Source organism: Leptonotus elevatus, chromosome 7 (genome assembly GCF_054856555.1).
Source record: "Leptonotus elevatus isolate MCC_2025b chromosome 7, RoL_Lele_1.0, whole genome shotgun sequence".
NCBI classification, from domain to species: Eukaryota; Metazoa; Chordata; class Actinopteri; order Syngnathiformes; family Syngnathidae; genus Leptonotus; species Leptonotus elevatus.
Window position 1 is genome coordinate 7,656,132 of NC_141245.1, and position 17,592 is coordinate 7,673,723.

At 38.8% G+C, this 17,592-nt stretch overlaps 1 protein-coding gene across 2 annotated transcripts in view; it reads right to left on the reverse strand.

Moving 5' to 3' along the window:
* lsamp (limbic system associated membrane protein) overlaps nucleotides 1-17,592 on the reverse strand; it is a 285,330-nt gene that overhangs the window by 24,430 nt on the left and 243,308 nt on the right. For both annotated transcript variants that reach the window (XM_086081116.1, XM_086081115.1), the window contains 3 exons: nucleotides 14,344-14,488; nucleotides 13,546-13,633; nucleotides 1,389-1,514 (listed from right to left, as the gene is read on the reverse strand). In XM_086081116.1, the coding sequence (XP_085937242.1) occupies nucleotides 1,389-1,514; nucleotides 13,546-13,633; nucleotides 14,344-14,488 (359 nt within the window). The remainder of the gene's footprint in view (nucleotides 1-1,388; nucleotides 1,515-13,545; nucleotides 13,634-14,343; nucleotides 14,489-17,592) is intronic.

The window sequence follows — 17,592 nt, forward strand, 5'->3', positions numbered from 1 at the left end:
GCTGCACATCTAACAAAACTGCCTATTAATATTCTAAAACACTGCTACCACCCTACTTTCTTCTTTTCATTACACACCCCAATTCCCAATTTTTGCAATTTAAACTTAATTCGACAGGTTTCCAAAAAAGCTGGCACAGGGGCAACAAAAGATTGGGTAAGTTGAGGAATGCCCCAAAACTCTGGCTTAGAACATTCCACAGGAGAACTGGTTAGGTAGCAGATGGGTGTCATGATTGAGGATAAAAGGAACATCCCTGAAAGGTTCAATTGTTCAACATCATTTCTCAACAAATAATAGCAAATAATTTAGGCAATACATTGTCGATGGATGGTGATATCATGAAAAGATTCAGAAAATCTGGAGAAATCACTGCACTGCAGCAAAGGTGAAAAACAACACTGAATGCCCGTGACCTTTGATCCCTCTGGCGCCTTAGAAAATGTAGCAACTTAGAAAGTTTGGCATCATTTCTGTTCATTGGCACTTCAGAAAACTATTGCCAGTTAACACAGTTCATGAGTGTTGATAAAAGGAAAGGTAATGGAACACAGTGGTATACATTCGCCCTGTCCTATCTTTTTTTGGAACATGTTTTCATGAATATAAACATGTTCAAGGCAATAAAGAGGCTTCTTCTACTCCAGTGAGTCTTGAAAGCACATCGTCCTTTTGTGATTTTGTGAGTTTGAAATTAGAATCACAATTACAATCAATCTTGCTGATATGAAAGTGGATGAAGGCACAAATCTTGCATACAATATCTGGCACATTGTTAGGAAGTACTGTTATTATCAGAGAAAATGTTAATTTGTAAAACAATAAATGACCTGCGGTGACCTGCGTTCTGTACTCCCAAAACTTTTGAAGGTGTTTAATGGTTCTCTAAAGCCTTATGTAATGGCACTTTTCAGCCCACGTCTTTCCTTAAAATGTGACGGCCGCTTTTATATAAGGGCCTTGTTAGCTGAGTAGGTCTTGTTATTTCCCAGGCAAGCAAAGGAGTGCTACATTGAAACCAACGATTGTCAGACATCATTATCAGCACCCCCGACATGCTCTCACACTGAGTTTGACACATGGATGCTGGGGAGACACCCCTACAAAACAAAAATAACAAACACTGCAGTTTTTGCAAGTTGTGATCAACACCAATCTCATCTGTACATAAAAAGATCAACACAAGTGAACAATACAAATCCAGCTTGAGAAAAGCACTTTTTTTTATTTTTTATTAAAGAGAACTTTATATTTTCTAAATAAAAATGAGTTTTTACATTTGTTTAGTGCCTTTGTCTATTTCATTTGAATGATGAAAAAGTGATTATATCGGGAATGACATCTAGAATGACACACTGAAGAATAAGTGTAGAATCAAAGAATTTTACCTGAGGGGTTGAGTAGCCGCCAGGTAATAAGCGGGTCTGGCCTGCCGGTAGCCAAGCAGCTGAGTGTAACATTGCTGCCTTCATTTACTGTCATGTCTTCCGACATCTTGTAGATGTTTGCTGGAACTGTACAGGGAGAGAGAGACATTTTTATGTTAATGTATTTCACAACGCCCTTTTCACACTTTCCCAAAAGGTTTTTACACTCAAACTTCTCCATTATAACTGATATTTCATTTTGCCAGCTACTCTAGGTTCAAGCAGAAGTACTTAACCATGAACATGAAGACAGAAAAAGAGTGACCTTAAATCTCTTTGCAAAAGGAAAGATGGAAGTTTTCTGAATAGCAATGAGGGTTTTTTTTTTTTTTTTTTGCACTTTCAAAGTCTTTTGATATATAGTCCTTAGACTTTAACTCTCCATATATTACATTTTCTGCTTGAGGACCCACACTCTAAAAAACAGCCAGATAGTTAGATTGATTCTTAGTTCAGAGAGTTATTGTTTGTAGGTATAATCTCCTTAAATGTAGAGGTGCAATTAAGTATACTTGAGTACTGTATACGGCACTTTGTTCAAAATGAACCTTGGGTTACATTCTGATACAGAAATGAATTAAGAAGGTGCAGTTGTTGTTTTTTTTTAAGAGCGTCAGCAGATAAGGGATGGGATGTAGAGGACATAGATCAAGGCTTTAACACATTGTGTGGGGGACTTTCTGGGGAATATATATCATGTCAAAATTGCAAACAATAATCTATAACGTTGCAGTTTGATAAATAGAAGCATATAAATACTGTAAAGGGCATAGCAAAAATAGACAAAACAATTCTGCCTCTTTCTGATGAGCAGCTTTGTTATGTGTCTCAAACTAGCAATATTTTAATATATTTTTACCGCTGTGTAGTTAGCACTAATTGTGCCTGCGTAATTAATCACACCCATAGACGAACAACCACACCTAAGGGCATTTCAGTGTTCAATTAACCTACCATGCATGTTTCTGAAATGTGGGAGGAAACCAGAGTACCTGGAGAAAACCCACGCAAGTACGGCGACAACATGCAAACTCCACACAGGAAGGCTGGAGCCCGGAATCGAACACGCAACCTCTGAACTGTGAGGCAGACGTGCTAACCAGTTGGCTACAGTGCCATTGTTAGGTTGGGGTTTTGGAAATGTGCTTAATTTACTTAAAAAACACTCCCAACAGCAGGTTTCTCTGATCTTAGCTTATTAAGCTAAACTCTCATGCTCTTGCAGACATGAAAGTAGTGATGGCAAAATGAAGCTTCATGAAGCATTTGCGATACTTTTTGACTCCTCTAGATGGTGCTCTTGGTTTAAAGATAAAGGCAAGTGTAATGAAAATAGATTACATTTGCATTGCATCTTTGAATCATGAGTGCCATCTTGAGGAGTCAAAAAGTATCGCAAGTGCTTCATGAAGCTTCATTTTGCCATCACTACATGAAAGTCCTTAAGAATAAGAAACAAGATGCACACAAATTGTCTGAATTTAGGCATCGACGGGTAGGGCGCACCAAATGAACACGGAAAGTCTGTATGCAAGTCGTGTTTTGAAGCTACATGTTACAAGCTAAAGAGCTCACTGATGGCCGGATTTGAAGTGCTGAATTCTGCCACGACTTAAAAGGTTAATCCGCGACGCATTCTTGTCAAACGTGTGTCAATTATTCTGCATATAAGCGTTCTTGTTTGTTTGAATTAACACCCCAAAATCACCTGTTTCCCATCCTCCAGTCCAGGACATACCTGTAATCTGCTTGCTAACAAATAGTTAAATAAACCCAAATATAAAGCTATATGGATTGTTTTGACTTTTATTTTTTACTAGCTTTGGTGGAGTTCTATGATACATTTAATATCCATCTAATTACATATAGCCTAATCATGATAACATTGCTAACAAACCAAATGTTTTGGTGGCCCAAGACTTTACTGCAGTAGCGGATATCAGGGTCAGACTGGGCTCCAAATGCAACTTTGAGTTGAATACAAATACAAAACAATAAGCGGTGAAAGTGAATTTAGGTCTTATCATTTTTGTGGTACAAACTGAAGATAATCTTATGACGTTGACCTTCAAAGCACTTTAGCATGCCATGTTGATGCTTGCCTTACTAAACTCGCTATAAAAATGTTAAAGGGATTACATCACGGAATTTTAAGACCTTTCACTAGTGTTGTGTCGTTCAAGTACGTTTCGTTCAAAAAGAGCGAATCTTTTCAGTGAACGTGAGTGAATGGATCACTTCCTTCCTGCATAGAAGAACGATTCAATGAACAAATCTTTTGAACGGTTCTTTTTAATGAACTGATTCTAAAGATTCAGTTCACTTAAAAGAACTATCATGCCCATCACTACCTTCCACAGTTAACTATAGGCATATAATAATTAAATCTTACCTTTGACACTATGGCGATGTCATTTTTTATTAAATATTACCGGTAGGTATTTTCCTGGCTATTTTTCAAATTAGGAAGTAAAACGCTCGGTTCAGTAAAACCCCACCTGTCCCCGTGTGGTTGTCGCACCCCTCTTGTCCGAGCCGGCTGCTGCCAAGTAGCGCTCTGTGGCCACGCAAGACCGGCCGGTCTTCTTTACATGTGGAATTTGTATGGTTGTTCAATTCTTCAATACACATTTGAAACAAAATGCAAGAATTCGCAGTGGAGGAGAAGGTGAGAAGAGGAAGAAAGAAAGATGACCCTGATTGGGCCATGAACCAGAGACTGCTGCTTACTGGGCAGGCACGCTAACCACTACACCATTCGAATAATTAGGTTCAAAAGCGCAAAAAGTTTTACTTGTAGTCTACACAAGTGTCAGCCAGAATGGGATTTTAAGACGGTTAATTGTCATTGCACTTTAGCATTGCAAATATGAAGGATCATTGATTGCTTTGAATTCATTTGGACAGAATGTTTATTGATAAAGGCTACTTTTGTCAATATCCCATGGAGGGAGGTCTCAGAGAAAGTGGGCATGAGTTTAGTCCGCAGAGGCGGTGTGGCCGCATCCAATGACGTCAAACAGTGCCAACAGCTTGTTTTCTCAGGTTGGGAGGGGCTGGTGCTTGGAGAGCAAAATGACCCAGAATTTCTCATACAGGGGCAAATGGAGGAAAACACCACTATGGTGATGTTTTTGGTGAGGAATTTGCATTTTAACATGGCTAAAAGCTCCAAAGAGTTGATTTTTCACATAGCTGTCCTTTTAATACACATAGCAATCGATGTAAAAAACAAAACAAAAACACACACACACATAAGCATCTCTCTCACACACACACAACCCCCTTATTTTTAGCAAGTTTGTTCATTTGTTTTGCTAGCCAGCTCGCTCGCCTCTGGCATTGCTTGCTTTATAGATGTTAACCTTCCCTTCACTAGTATAATATGTAAATTATTGTAGAAATGCTTAAAAGAGACTCATTTGTAATTGGGTACAAGCATTAAATAGACACTGTACATCATCATTTTTTTAAATATAATCGAATTTAACTGAACTCTTGTGAATCGAAATTGAATTGATTAAGGAAATCTTAATTGATACCCAGCCCTATCATAAAGTGTAATCTCAGAAGACCATCTAAAGGGTTAGGAATCTCTTCATTGTAGTTTGGCAAACTAGGGGCCACTAATGCCAATCTATGCATTTTTTTCTCTCTTTCTCGGTGGCCCACCGGGGAAATCCCCGCTACCCCCGTGGGTCAGTCCGCCCCTGGTGGATATACTGTGTTCATTTGTGTTTAAAAATGTTTCAATGCTTTGTTTGAATTGTTCTAAAGTGCCTAACAATGTTCAAAATCTTTCTTTATTTTATCAAGTTTTCTAATTCGTATTCTACTTCACTGCTTTTTACTTATAAAAGAGTCCACATCAAAGCAAAGCTTGAAATGTAACTGCGGTTTTACTGTTCAACAATGCATGAGTGTAGACCAGAAGAAGGCAATCTTAGAAATAACCCTCATAGTGTAGCATTTATGAATGAGGACAAATATGCCCCTTTTTCATTGTACAGCTTGGTTCGGCTCTGTGGGCTCGCTTTTCCATTACACTTTTTTTTAAGGCCATGCATTTACAATGGAACCGTTCTTCAGAACCTTTTCCAGCCTGGTTACAGTACGCAGGCCAAGGATGGCTGTGACATCACTGTAATCTGATTGGCAGGCAGTTGTAAGCATTACTTTGAGGGATGCAGCAAAGCGAGCCCCGTCTTTCAATTTATTACATCCACGCTTTCCTCTTTAGGACTGGCGCACACTGCATGATGTCAGTCAAGGAAGACAGGTTGCTACAGGAAGAGGACATAGTCTACAATAAAGACAAAAATTGGGATATATTGAAAGACGCGACTCCATCCATTGCAGATTAGTGTTTTTTGTGTGTGTTGGCTTCTTTGTGGGGTAGCAGAAGAGAACCACATCCATGATGATGATTGGCTGAGTTAAATTTTGCTTTAAGCCAATCGGGGCAGAGTTGGGCGTGCGCAACCATCCTTGCTGTCAACAGCATGAGCACAGAATCACACTCAATGTGTCCACACTCATGATTTGTAAAGTCTGAGGAAATAATACATAGAAGTGGCAGCCCGGTTAAAATACAGGTAGCAGCCATCATTAACTGGAAGTATATACTGGATATTAGATTTCCATGAGCAAAATTAAAAGGAGAGAATGTATACCTCAAATGCAAATGCCATGCCATGAACAGAAGTGATTCCTCAAGCTAGCTCCATGAAACATTTTGTATCCCACATGGTTCTCTACCAACTGGCCGTTAATGCCGAAGGAAACAAAGATGGTGCCACACAACCAAAACAAATGAAGATATTTGTTACTTCAACTCTCGCAGTCCTTGACCATGACAAGACAGAACAACAAACTTGGTTTGCTGGAGTCAATGCACGAGGCCAAAGCGTTGAATCACCCCGGACGGATGATGTAATCAATTGTACGCGTCTGTGTGTGAGTCTACAGTTTCGCAGTAAAATTGACTTGAAGCACAGGTAAAAATATGAGTGGTCCATGTATAAAAACATATTCAAAAGTTCACAGTATGATGTGACTTTTGCGATCTAGACTGAAGACAAAGGATAAAAAGGGCACCGAATTCTATTCAACCACACCAGGGTGTAAATGCTAAAAAGCATATAGTTGCAGTAAGAATTGATTCACTGCTTAAAGTTGTGACACCCAAACCCACAACACACTGACATGACCTTTCCTATTTCATTTCACACGTCTACATATTGCACCATTCCCCGTAGAGTTGCAGGTGCGGTCAGGCGTAACTCTGCGTCTCTATGCGATATTCAGAGGGGTGAGGAGCACAATGTCCAAGCGGAGTCCATCTGTCGGACAGGCCGGGTCACACACAGAAAAGATGAAAGACGCAGGCAAAGGTTGCTGGTGAGTTCACACAGAACGCACGGCGATGAAAAGGCAAATAGCAGTCATCTGTATTAAAGATTAAACCAAGATTATACTAGCCAGTAATGGCGACCATTCTCTTGGATAGTCTTTCAAATATGGCCAAAGTGGTTCACCTGCAGCCATTGTCAATACCCCTGTTGTCATATGTGTCAATGGAATGGCCCCATTTAAATGCATGAGACGACTTCTTGCGGCCAGCATAAAGAAGATTAAAGGGGAGTGCAGTTTTATTTTCAAGAGATCCGGTCTATGCTCGAGGAGGAAAAAAGGTGAAACGTGAATTGTTGCTTTCATTAAAACTTCAAGGAGTTTCATTATGACGGTTCAAAGACAGGAGGACAATCTGTGTGGAAACCTATCCCTCGAGGGCTTATGAATATGGTTGTACTTAGCTGTTGCTCGACAATCATTGTTATTTCAGGCCTAATAAGGCAAAAGTGTGCTGCTTACTTAACATAGCCATTGAAAAAAAACGGATTTGCTTGAGTCCTGCGGGAGGTCGAAGCATGGTTGTAGTTTCTGTAGCTGTTGCTCTACAATCATTCTCATTTCAGGCATAATAAGACAAATGTGTGCTGCTTACTTTTCATGTGAGCCTTGATATTGAGAACATTCAAGCGTGGCAAACTGCACAGAGGCAGGTTAGACCAAGTGCTGGTATTTCTGTTGATTGAGCTCAGCACATAAAAAAAAGAAAAAAAAAAGTAGTTCACGCTTCTGTGGGCGTGTTCATTGGCCGCCAATTATGGTTCCTTTCATTCTTTTTAAATGCTCAAAAGGCACATTGATAGTCCTTAACATAGCCATAGAAAAAAATAGATTTGCTTGAGTCCGGCGGGAGGTCAAAGCATGTCAATTATTTATTTTTCATGATTAAAAAATAATTGAGTTGATGCATTTCACACTTCTATATTTGGGGTAAGGTAGTGTATTAACCTCTGGTTAGCAATTAAATGCATAATGACAACAATGACAGTGTCAAACTTGGCAAAGTTCACTTGCTGTCTGCAGGACTACTTAAAGTTACCATGAATGACATATTAGTTTTAGAATTGTTGCAGCTATCCAAGTACCATATTTTTGGACTATAAGTCAGACTTTTCCAGGTTCTGTAGCCGGGGATCGGACCGCCAAGGTCCCCGCCTTTGGCCGTCACCCAGCTCACGACGCACCCCTTTGGCCCCTCCTACACGTGGTGAGCCCAGAGGAATTGGGACCCACTGCCTCTTTGGGCTATGCCCGGCCGGCCCCATGGGTGAAAGCCCGGCCACCAGACGCTCACCTTCAAGCCCTGCCTACAGAAGGGGGTCCCGGTGACCCATGCCCTAGCAAGGGAAACCACAATCAATTTTTATCACTTTTTTCCTGGAAGCCTCCCCGGAGAGGTGTTCTGGGCATGTCCCACTGGCGGGAGGCCCCGGGGACGACCCAGGACACGCTGGAGAGACTATGTCTCTCGGTTGGCTTGGGAATGCCTTGGGATCCTGCCAAAGGAGTTGGTTGAAGTGGCTGGGGAGAGGAAAGTCTGGGTTTCCCTCCTAAAGCTGCTGCCCCCGCGACCCAACCCCAGATAAGCGGTAGTAAATGGATGGATGGATGGAAATCACACTTTTTTCATAGTTTGGCCAGTCCTGCGGCTTATACTCAGGTGCAACTTGTATATGTTCAAATCGGAGCTCGGACTGGCACCAAAAATCCCTGTTCCCTAGGGTCTGTTTGGGACTACGCTCATAGCACACTGCTTCACTTCGACCGTTCGGAAACTGTTAAAATGTGCCGTTCGCATTTTCAAAGTGCCCCAAAAAACGGAGTGCTGAAGCCCAGTGCGTCAGGCAGTGCAAGGAAAGGAGTCAGTTCAAGCACAAGCTGCTTTATAAAATTAATGGGAGGGGAGCGCTCTTTGCTTCTCTAAACCCGAGTGAATTTCACCAAACAAGGACGACAAAACTTCCGCTTATAAGTACGCTGAAGTTTTTGTTTTTAGGTTTTAGGTTAAAATAGCTTACTTGAACTAGAATCCCGGGTTGCATTGTGATGAAAGGTAAAATTCTGGTCACTAATTATGCCTATTGGTGATGTCAATCATGGTGGTGGCGTAGGGAAGCCAAATGTTAATTGCCATGACTGCACTACTTTCTTCCAATTGGAAAACGTTTTATTTAAAAAGTTATTTTTACAAAATCAGAAAAGAGTTGCCTCTGTGAATATTTACCTTCCATCTCCTTTGTAGTTAGGGGTCACTGGGAAACGTGTTAAAACGTAAAGTTGAGCTGAATTGCTGAAAAATAGTGGGTGGCACATCCCATTGTTTGTCAGAGGAGCTATCTCTTCATCTTTAAAATTGTAACATTTTTCTAACCACAAAAAGTAGCAGCACAACTACTGAATATGCTCACTTCACACATTTAATATGTGAAGTTATTTTTTTCCGTCAGATGGCAACTTCATAGTTTAAAACATATTGACAGCGCAAACTGTAACACCGCCTATCCTTTTCGCCGAAAGTGCTTAATGCGTTGCCGTGCATATTGTCAATGTGCTTGTAATGCAAATTGCAATAATGTATAATAACCCCATTGCTATTTAGGAGCTAATTCACGTTCTAGACCTAATAAATAGCCATGCTTCATTTCATATGATGGTTAATAGTTGAAATGTCCTTGACATTCAATAATGGTAACTTCAGTGAAAGACTGTAGACAGCTCTAGTGATGGCAAAATGAAGCTCCATGAAGCATTTGCGATACTTTTTGACTCCTCTAGATGGTGCATCTTTGAATCATGAGTGCCTTCTTGAGGAGTCAAAAAGTATCGCAAGTGCTTCATGAAGCTTCATTTCCCCATCACTAGACAGCTCTTTTAGTGAGTAAAGGCTATTACAGCCTAATGGCAAACACATAGCATTCGTTGTAGAATGAACCACATTTTGCCGATAGCAAAACAAGCAATAATGTGTATGAGTATGATCATTCAATTTTAGAACTGCTATTATCTAGATAGTCAAACAATGTCCACATTGTATTAAAAAAAGAAAAAGAAAAAAGACCAGCACTCAAAAAAAGAACAAAAACATGGAGGAATTGGAAGAACACTGGCATTAGGAAGTAGGGGTCAAGATGGTGTGTGATGGGAGGAGGGAAGTGGCTTCAAAAGCTTCACTTGAAAGCTTCCGTTGTCCCATGATAATTCATAAAAGGTCACTTTACTTCCTGGGCCAGGATGCCGAGTAGAGGAGACATACAGACACTTGTGCACACAAGCAATGCAACCCACCCGCCTGGATTGTGCTAAGTGGCCCTTCACAGGGTTCTGATGATTGAGTACATAAATACTACAACAGGGTGACATTAAAGGAAATGTTTGTTTGTGTCTTTAAGTCCATTTTTTTTGTGATGTCAAAACAAAGTTTGGTGGTTGCATTAATGTCAATAAAAATATATACTTTTGAGCAGCCTTGATCATATCAGCTAAACATCCAAACCACAAACTACATGTATTGAAACAGATATAGTAGTCTGATTAAAAATCCCTGTTTGGCCAGAGTCAAAAATTAATAATTCAGTTTTTCATTATCAAGAGGAAGTGACTGTAACACTTTTACACGTCACATCTCAGTGGACAAAACGTATTGAAAAGGGGTCACAACATGCAAAGAAAATCTGTTAAAGGGTCTCGCCAAACTATCTGCCACTCTGCTCTTGTGACATTTATGAATGTTTAATGCATCCTAAAGGAAAAGCTGCTTATGAAAGTGACACTGGAGAATAATTTGTGCACCTAATCCATGTTGCCTGGTCAGGTTGGTTAAAATCACAGAAGTAAAACAAATAGATTTATGAAAAAACAGTAAATACGACTGCACAATGGTAATTGATTGAATAGAATATGATGAGGGGGAAAATTCATTCAAATGAATTAAATTGGCACTTTGTAAAAATATGCCAAAAAATATCTTTACAATAGCCTTTTTATTTGACCATTTATGACTGAAACATTTTTGAATTAGTAGATTAACATTTTAGCTGTTCATAATGGGAACTCCTGCAAGCCTATGGCCAATAGTTTTCGGATTGGATTTGGGTTCAAATTTCCCGCGCTCCCCCATATGCGTGTTGTTTACGTGAAGAAGGCAACATGCAGTTTCATTTTCTGGCCACAGGTGGCAGTAGCGATTCGAAGTTAAATTGTCTGCTTTCAGTAGCTTTAATTTTTTTTATCAAATATTCAATAATTTTCTGATGTCGTGGATCACAAGTGGGTTGCAGCCTATCCCATTTGACAAGAGGCTGGATTCTGGACTGATCGCCAGTCAATCAAAATAAAATAAAAGCATAGATTAAACCAATTGTTTGCAATTTCATGCAGTTTCCATGTTCTGTAGTGTTGACAAGGATTCAAAGCAGATGATAACCGGTTTCAACCTGTTCTGTTTAGTCCATTGTAGTGTAGGTAATGCTAAATTATCTGATGTACATCCCTTAATGTTTATATTCAAATCTGGGATGACATACACAAAAACAGTTTTTAGATTCTTATTATCTTTTGAACTGTCCGTTAAAATAGGGGTGTAAATTCTGTGTATTATTTTTAGTCCTTAGTCAATTTCTTCTGTCCAGTTTTCTTTCCCTTTATCACTTTGAAATTATTTTTGCAGAGGTGGGTGCGTCATTGAATTTTGAGCGTCTGTCATTCATTCGGCAATCGGTGGGACACCCTTCCAGCATCGCCAATCGTCACTATTTCAAGCCAAATCAAACTGTAATCGTCAATGTGTCAACGATATTTTCATTGGGATTCCATCATTGCTAAATTACAGCCTCTATTTTAGGACTGACAGTTCATTTCATGGGCGCCCAGCGCAGTCCATCAAGGGTCAGTCTGCCAACGTTATTTTAACACGCTTTCGTCATGCTAAATTACATTTTGTCATCACTATTTTCCCGCTTGACACTGTTTATGCTACTATTTCTCGCTACTGTCGCCGCAAAAAATGCTTTTGAAGGGGATTTTTGGGTTGCGTATAATATTTGAGTGTGTGTTATTCAAGCTAAATATAGCTTTATCAATTATAATACCAACTAACATGTGGAAAAAATACTCACAAAAGCTCTTTTTCACGCACACGCATGCACACTTCTCATCTGAAAAGATTGCCCTACATTTCATAAAGATCTAATTGGATTGGTCTGAACACAGGCTGTTAAATGAGGATTCGTGTCGTGCTTAGTGCCCCCTGGTGCTTTCTCATCAGTGGCCTGCTCAGTTCACCACTTTTTCCTTGCACTGCAAATTTGCTTTGTCTGATCATTTGTTTTCCAATTATTTCACCATCCCTGCAAGCAGAAAATTGTCAGCTTTGGTTATGTGGTCCTCGACTTGTTACTGGGGGCCATGGTTGGCGCCAAGGAGATGTGGTGCCTCTCGGTGTGGATGGCTCCCACAGGAAGTTTTTCCTCACGTGACTCCTGATTGCCTTACCATATCTTGACATTATAAGTTAACATGTGTGTGTGTGTGTTCGTGAGTGGGTGGGTTTTTGTATGTTTGTTGCCATTTCTAAAGCACTTTACATTGTACTTCTAATGTCTGAAATGTGCTCAATAAATAAAACCTGATTTGATGATTGAATTTGACATACTGAAAGTCATTAAACAAAGAAAGAGGATTTAGATTACAAGGTTCAAAATTACTTTTTGTTCTTTGATGATTAAATTAGCTAATTAATGATTTTATTTGAGGAGCAATTTAGTAATTTAGAGGAGCAAAAATACGACAATAAAACGGGGAGGTTGAATGTATTTACTCACAATCACATGTGGGTAGTAACGATTTTTATTTACTCTGTTACATTTGCTGTAACAAATGAATAATAATTTTAGTCAAATTAAGTGTAATTTAATCATCTCTCACAGCATTCCTGTGCACACTAGAGGCCTGTGGCAACCTGGTTGGAAACTACTGGTCTCACATGCCTATTTTTGGACAGTGGAGGGAAATCTGAGTATTTGGAGTGAACTTATGCAAGCACAGGGACATGTCCCCAGCAAGTATATTTACATTAATTACCAGACAAATTTTCACCCACCGAGTGGGGAAATGCAACAGATAATCATCACTACAGGAATACAATTGAATGGAACTTTAAGAGACACAGCAGAGGACAAAATAGCAGAGAATTAAGGAGAAATAATCAATGTTTGGTTATAGCTGTCCTATTAGCTGAGATAAATGAGGCTCCTGGAAGAGTTTGAAGGTGGACACGGAACATTCAATGATCAAGCAGTTAATCACAATGCATTGAATGAAGACAGGGCAATTTGTTGCCATGGATCTCAGAGAGAAACATCGATTCACATATTGACCTTTAAATACACAGCTAATGGTTCATATCTTCTATTCTTGGTTCTACAATAGGTTCTATGGTCAGCTGTTGTGTCTCCGGAAATTGCACTATGGGTCCTATCCGCTGATGGCCTTGTGAGTCATCATTTTATCATTTAAAGGTTTAAATTTGACAGTATATATATATATTTAAATGTATATATAATTATTGGTGTAAAAAAGGGGGGAGGTGTTGACTAACTCTTTTATTTATTTATTTATTTATTTATTTATTTGTTTGTTTGTTTATTTATTTATTTATTTATTCATTCATTCATTCAGGGTTTTTTATTATTATATAGATATAGCTTACCTTGTACAATGAGGTAGACCAATGAGGGCTTAGCTTGCTGCTTTGTCTGAATGGAACAAGTGTACGATCCTTCATCATAAACATCCACCTAAACAATAATGCATAATGTTAGTTATTCATATTTACTATCTTAGAATCACTAAGAACAACATATTGATTTCCTTAAAAAAAAAAAAGAATTAAAATAACCACAAGTCATTCATACGATCCATACAATAACAGAGTGTAAACTAGGGATTCACTCGTAAAAATTCTACAATACGATGACCCTGACACCCTTTGCCAGCATGTCAAATATTATACCATTCTGATTGTGCCCGTACACAGTTTAACAGATAGCGAAGAGCTCTTCAAAAAGAGTTGAGAAAATAACAAAATAAATATAGACACGATTAGAAATAGGATCAACATCATAGTTACAAATAAATAATGAAATAACGTTAATAATAAATATTCAAAATAACAGACGTTAGGAAATGATTGGTGCACAATATTTACAGACATCTATTTTTTTTTTTAACAATATGCTCAAATCTACACGTTATCCGCATGTGCGCACCACACTGCACGTTTTATTGTTTTTTGAATGTACTGTACTAATGACTTACAACCACTTACTTGCATGGCTCAACTCTGTTATTCTAACTGATAATAATGTAATGTTATGAAGAAGCATGCAGTGTACATTCAAATAGTGATAAGTTTTGCAACCAACCATAAGTACAACACACAACCGTCCTTTCTTCACAATCATGCATGTTGTCTCCTCTGTATTGTCACCTCTTGGGTCATTATTACCTTCTGGATGCGTAGGCTGTACTCAAGTTGTCCTTTGGTAACCAGATCGACTCTGGGGTCTAGAGACCACTTGTCCTCACCGGCAAAGATAATGTTTGATCGATTGAGCCAGGCCACCTTGGAGGCTTTGTCATCAACATAACACCTGTGGGCACATCAGGGAAGAGTGAGGAGAGGAGATAGAAGTAGAAGGATCTGTTTTCAGTCAGTTTGAAGTCCAGCTTTAAAAATTAAAAAATTAAAAATTAAAAAAAAAAATAAATAAATAAAATAAATACATAAAATAAAAAATTAAAAATAATAAATGTATGATGTCTTTTTAAAAACTTTAAATTACACATTTGTGTGTAGGAGTCCCAATTATACACTCAGCAAATATGTTAAGGGTGTCTGAAACCATCCTGATAATAACAACGGCATTATGACATAACGCACTTGAGCACCACAACAAACTGGTGCCAAATCCTTGTACAAACGTTCATGTAGATAAGTACCGATTGAGTTTATTTACTTTACATTATTGATCCTTGAGGAGAAATTCTCTTTAACACTGAGCAGAGATGTCTGCACAAATGCGCTGTGAGTCATTTGGTGTTTGTTGGCTAAGTTGAACAACAAGTATTATTGTAAATATTGCTCTAATGATCCTGACCCGTGAAAATTCACAAACATGGACTGAGTCTTGGAATGAGACTGCAGTGGACTTTCAGTGTGTCATTTTGCAACATATGATTTTTTAAAAATTAATTCTCCATTCAAAATTGATTATTACGACGGCGTATTAGGGCCACGTATATATACATAATTTTTTTTAAAGTGACAAATTTGTGAGAAAAAACCTCAGAAATTAATGACAGATACACGTAGCATAGCTGTAGTCTAATGTGAGGATTCGTTGGTGGTTAATGGGACACTGTTTATAAATGAAAAGGCAGGATGGAGACGGATTCATTCTTGATTAAACTTGATATGCTTAAATGCTTGATCCTCAGGGTGTAGACCTTCGTAAAGTGAGACATCTTTGTCGCTGGCCGTACCCAACGCTTCAAACATCATATGGTTCATCTCTGCTAAAGCAATTACTATCTCCTTATTTAAAAACCCGGCCGAAAAGTATTGGCAGAAACATCCAAGTAGTACGCAATGTGTATAACTCGTAAGTTTCTGAAATTTGCCACTTTATAAACTCGTAAATTTGCCACTTTATAAAGTGGCAAATATGAGACTTAATGAAGTGGCAAACTTGCGAGTTTTTTCTCGAAATATTACCGCCCTCTGAAAAAAAAAAAAAAATACAAATAAAAAGAATACATATATTTATACGTGGCCCTAATACGCCATTGTAGCTTACAGTAACAAATAACTGAAAATATGTTCCCAAGCAAGCTTAAAAGACTATGATGGATGTGAAAACAACACAACTCAACTTTATTAATAGAGCAATTTAAAACAACTATCGCTGCAAGTGCTGTCTGGTCCGCTGACCTGAGGAAGTAGGGGTGAATGAGCTCAGAGAGGTAAGGTGAGGAAAGACCATTTAGAGATTTGAAGACAAATAGAAGAATCTTAAAATGAACTCTGAAATGTACAGGCAGTCAGTGAAGAGAGGCCAGAATTTGAGTTATGTGCTCCCTCCTACGAGCACCAGTTAGTGGACGAGCATTGGCACTTTGAACCAACTGGAGACTTCTGAGAGAGGACTGGCTGACTCCAAAATAAAGTGCATGTAGTAATCCAGGCGAGATGCAATGAAGGCATGGATTCCCATTTCAAACTGCTGCTGAGAAAGCAGAGTCTGAACCTTAGCCTCCTGTCTAAGATGAAAAAGGATGGATTTGACAGCATCAATGTAAAATCACTGTCCATCTTAACACCCACATTCGAGACAAGACTTCAGTAGGATAAGATGGGTCACTGAGACCAAAGACCATAACTTCTGTTTTATTTTCACTGAAATTCAAGAAATTGAGTGCCATTCAGGCCTTCATTTCCTTTCGACAGGACAAAAGTGGCCTGTCATCTGCATAGCAGTGAAAAAAAATCCCAAGTTTTTTAAAGATGAAACCAGGGGGATGCAAATACAATGAAAACAGGATGGCCCCCCAAAAAGAACCCTGTGGAACACAATATGAAGTTCTGTCAGCCAAATATGATGAAATCCACTCAAGAGCACTACCGCTAATGCCCACCTGGTGCTGCAAACGAGCCAACAGAATACTGTGGTCCACCATATTGAATGCTACAGTCAAATCCAACAAAATAAGACGTACATATTCTGCAGTGTCATTTGCCAGGAGGATGTCATTAAAAACTTGAAACAGGCATGAAAAACATTGCATCATATCATTGCAGACTCTAATTGAAACAATGTATGCTTGGCATATTACATTTATGCTATGCTGACAGCCTAATAATAGGAATAATGTCAAGTGTTTGATTACCCTAAACAGATCAGTGACACGCTTATCATAGAATAAATTACATATATTACTCCTCCATGTCACCTCAAATTATCCTAATGCTTCGTTTTTTTTTACTGACCCAATCTTTCACAGTGGCTTACTCACTATTTAACCACCTCATCATTTCTCCTCTTTCTGATGAATATATTTTTTTATTGACAGAGACTATTCTTATGTATAAAAAAAAGGGAACACCTTTTGTTTTACTCCCCATTGTGCACTAACAGAGCAATACATCATGGAACAATGAGTTAAGCTCCTGTCTGACAACTAAATAAATAAAAAAAAGTGAGAGGTGCCACAAACAATGAGAATTGATTTACATGCAGATTTCAGTGACTTGTTCAGCTTCACAGAGCTGGGCGGTGCCCTGGAGTGTATTCAAAATCAAGTGTAGATTGCAAAGGAAGTGGACTGAGGTTGTTTATGGCAGGTGACCTGAAGTTAATAATGGTAGAGGTGCAGCCATCTCAGTGGGAGCTGGTTAAGGGCTTGTGATCGCAGCATGAGTCTCTGCTGAGGTTTCATTTCTTTGTGTAGAACTCATTATATTTATTTATTCATTCCATTTTTATTTGCCAGCCATGATGAGTCCACTTTTTTTTCTGGATTCTAAAATCTACAAAGTTTGTGACAAAAGCATGTGTTTAGCAGGTTATGTCATTTATTATAGTAGTTATAAAATTCTAATTTAAGGAAGGATGCTGTGCAACACATTTCAGCAATCAATCACGCATGACTTCCTGCCTCGATTATAGGTCCATTCATTTATTTTATGTGACTTTAA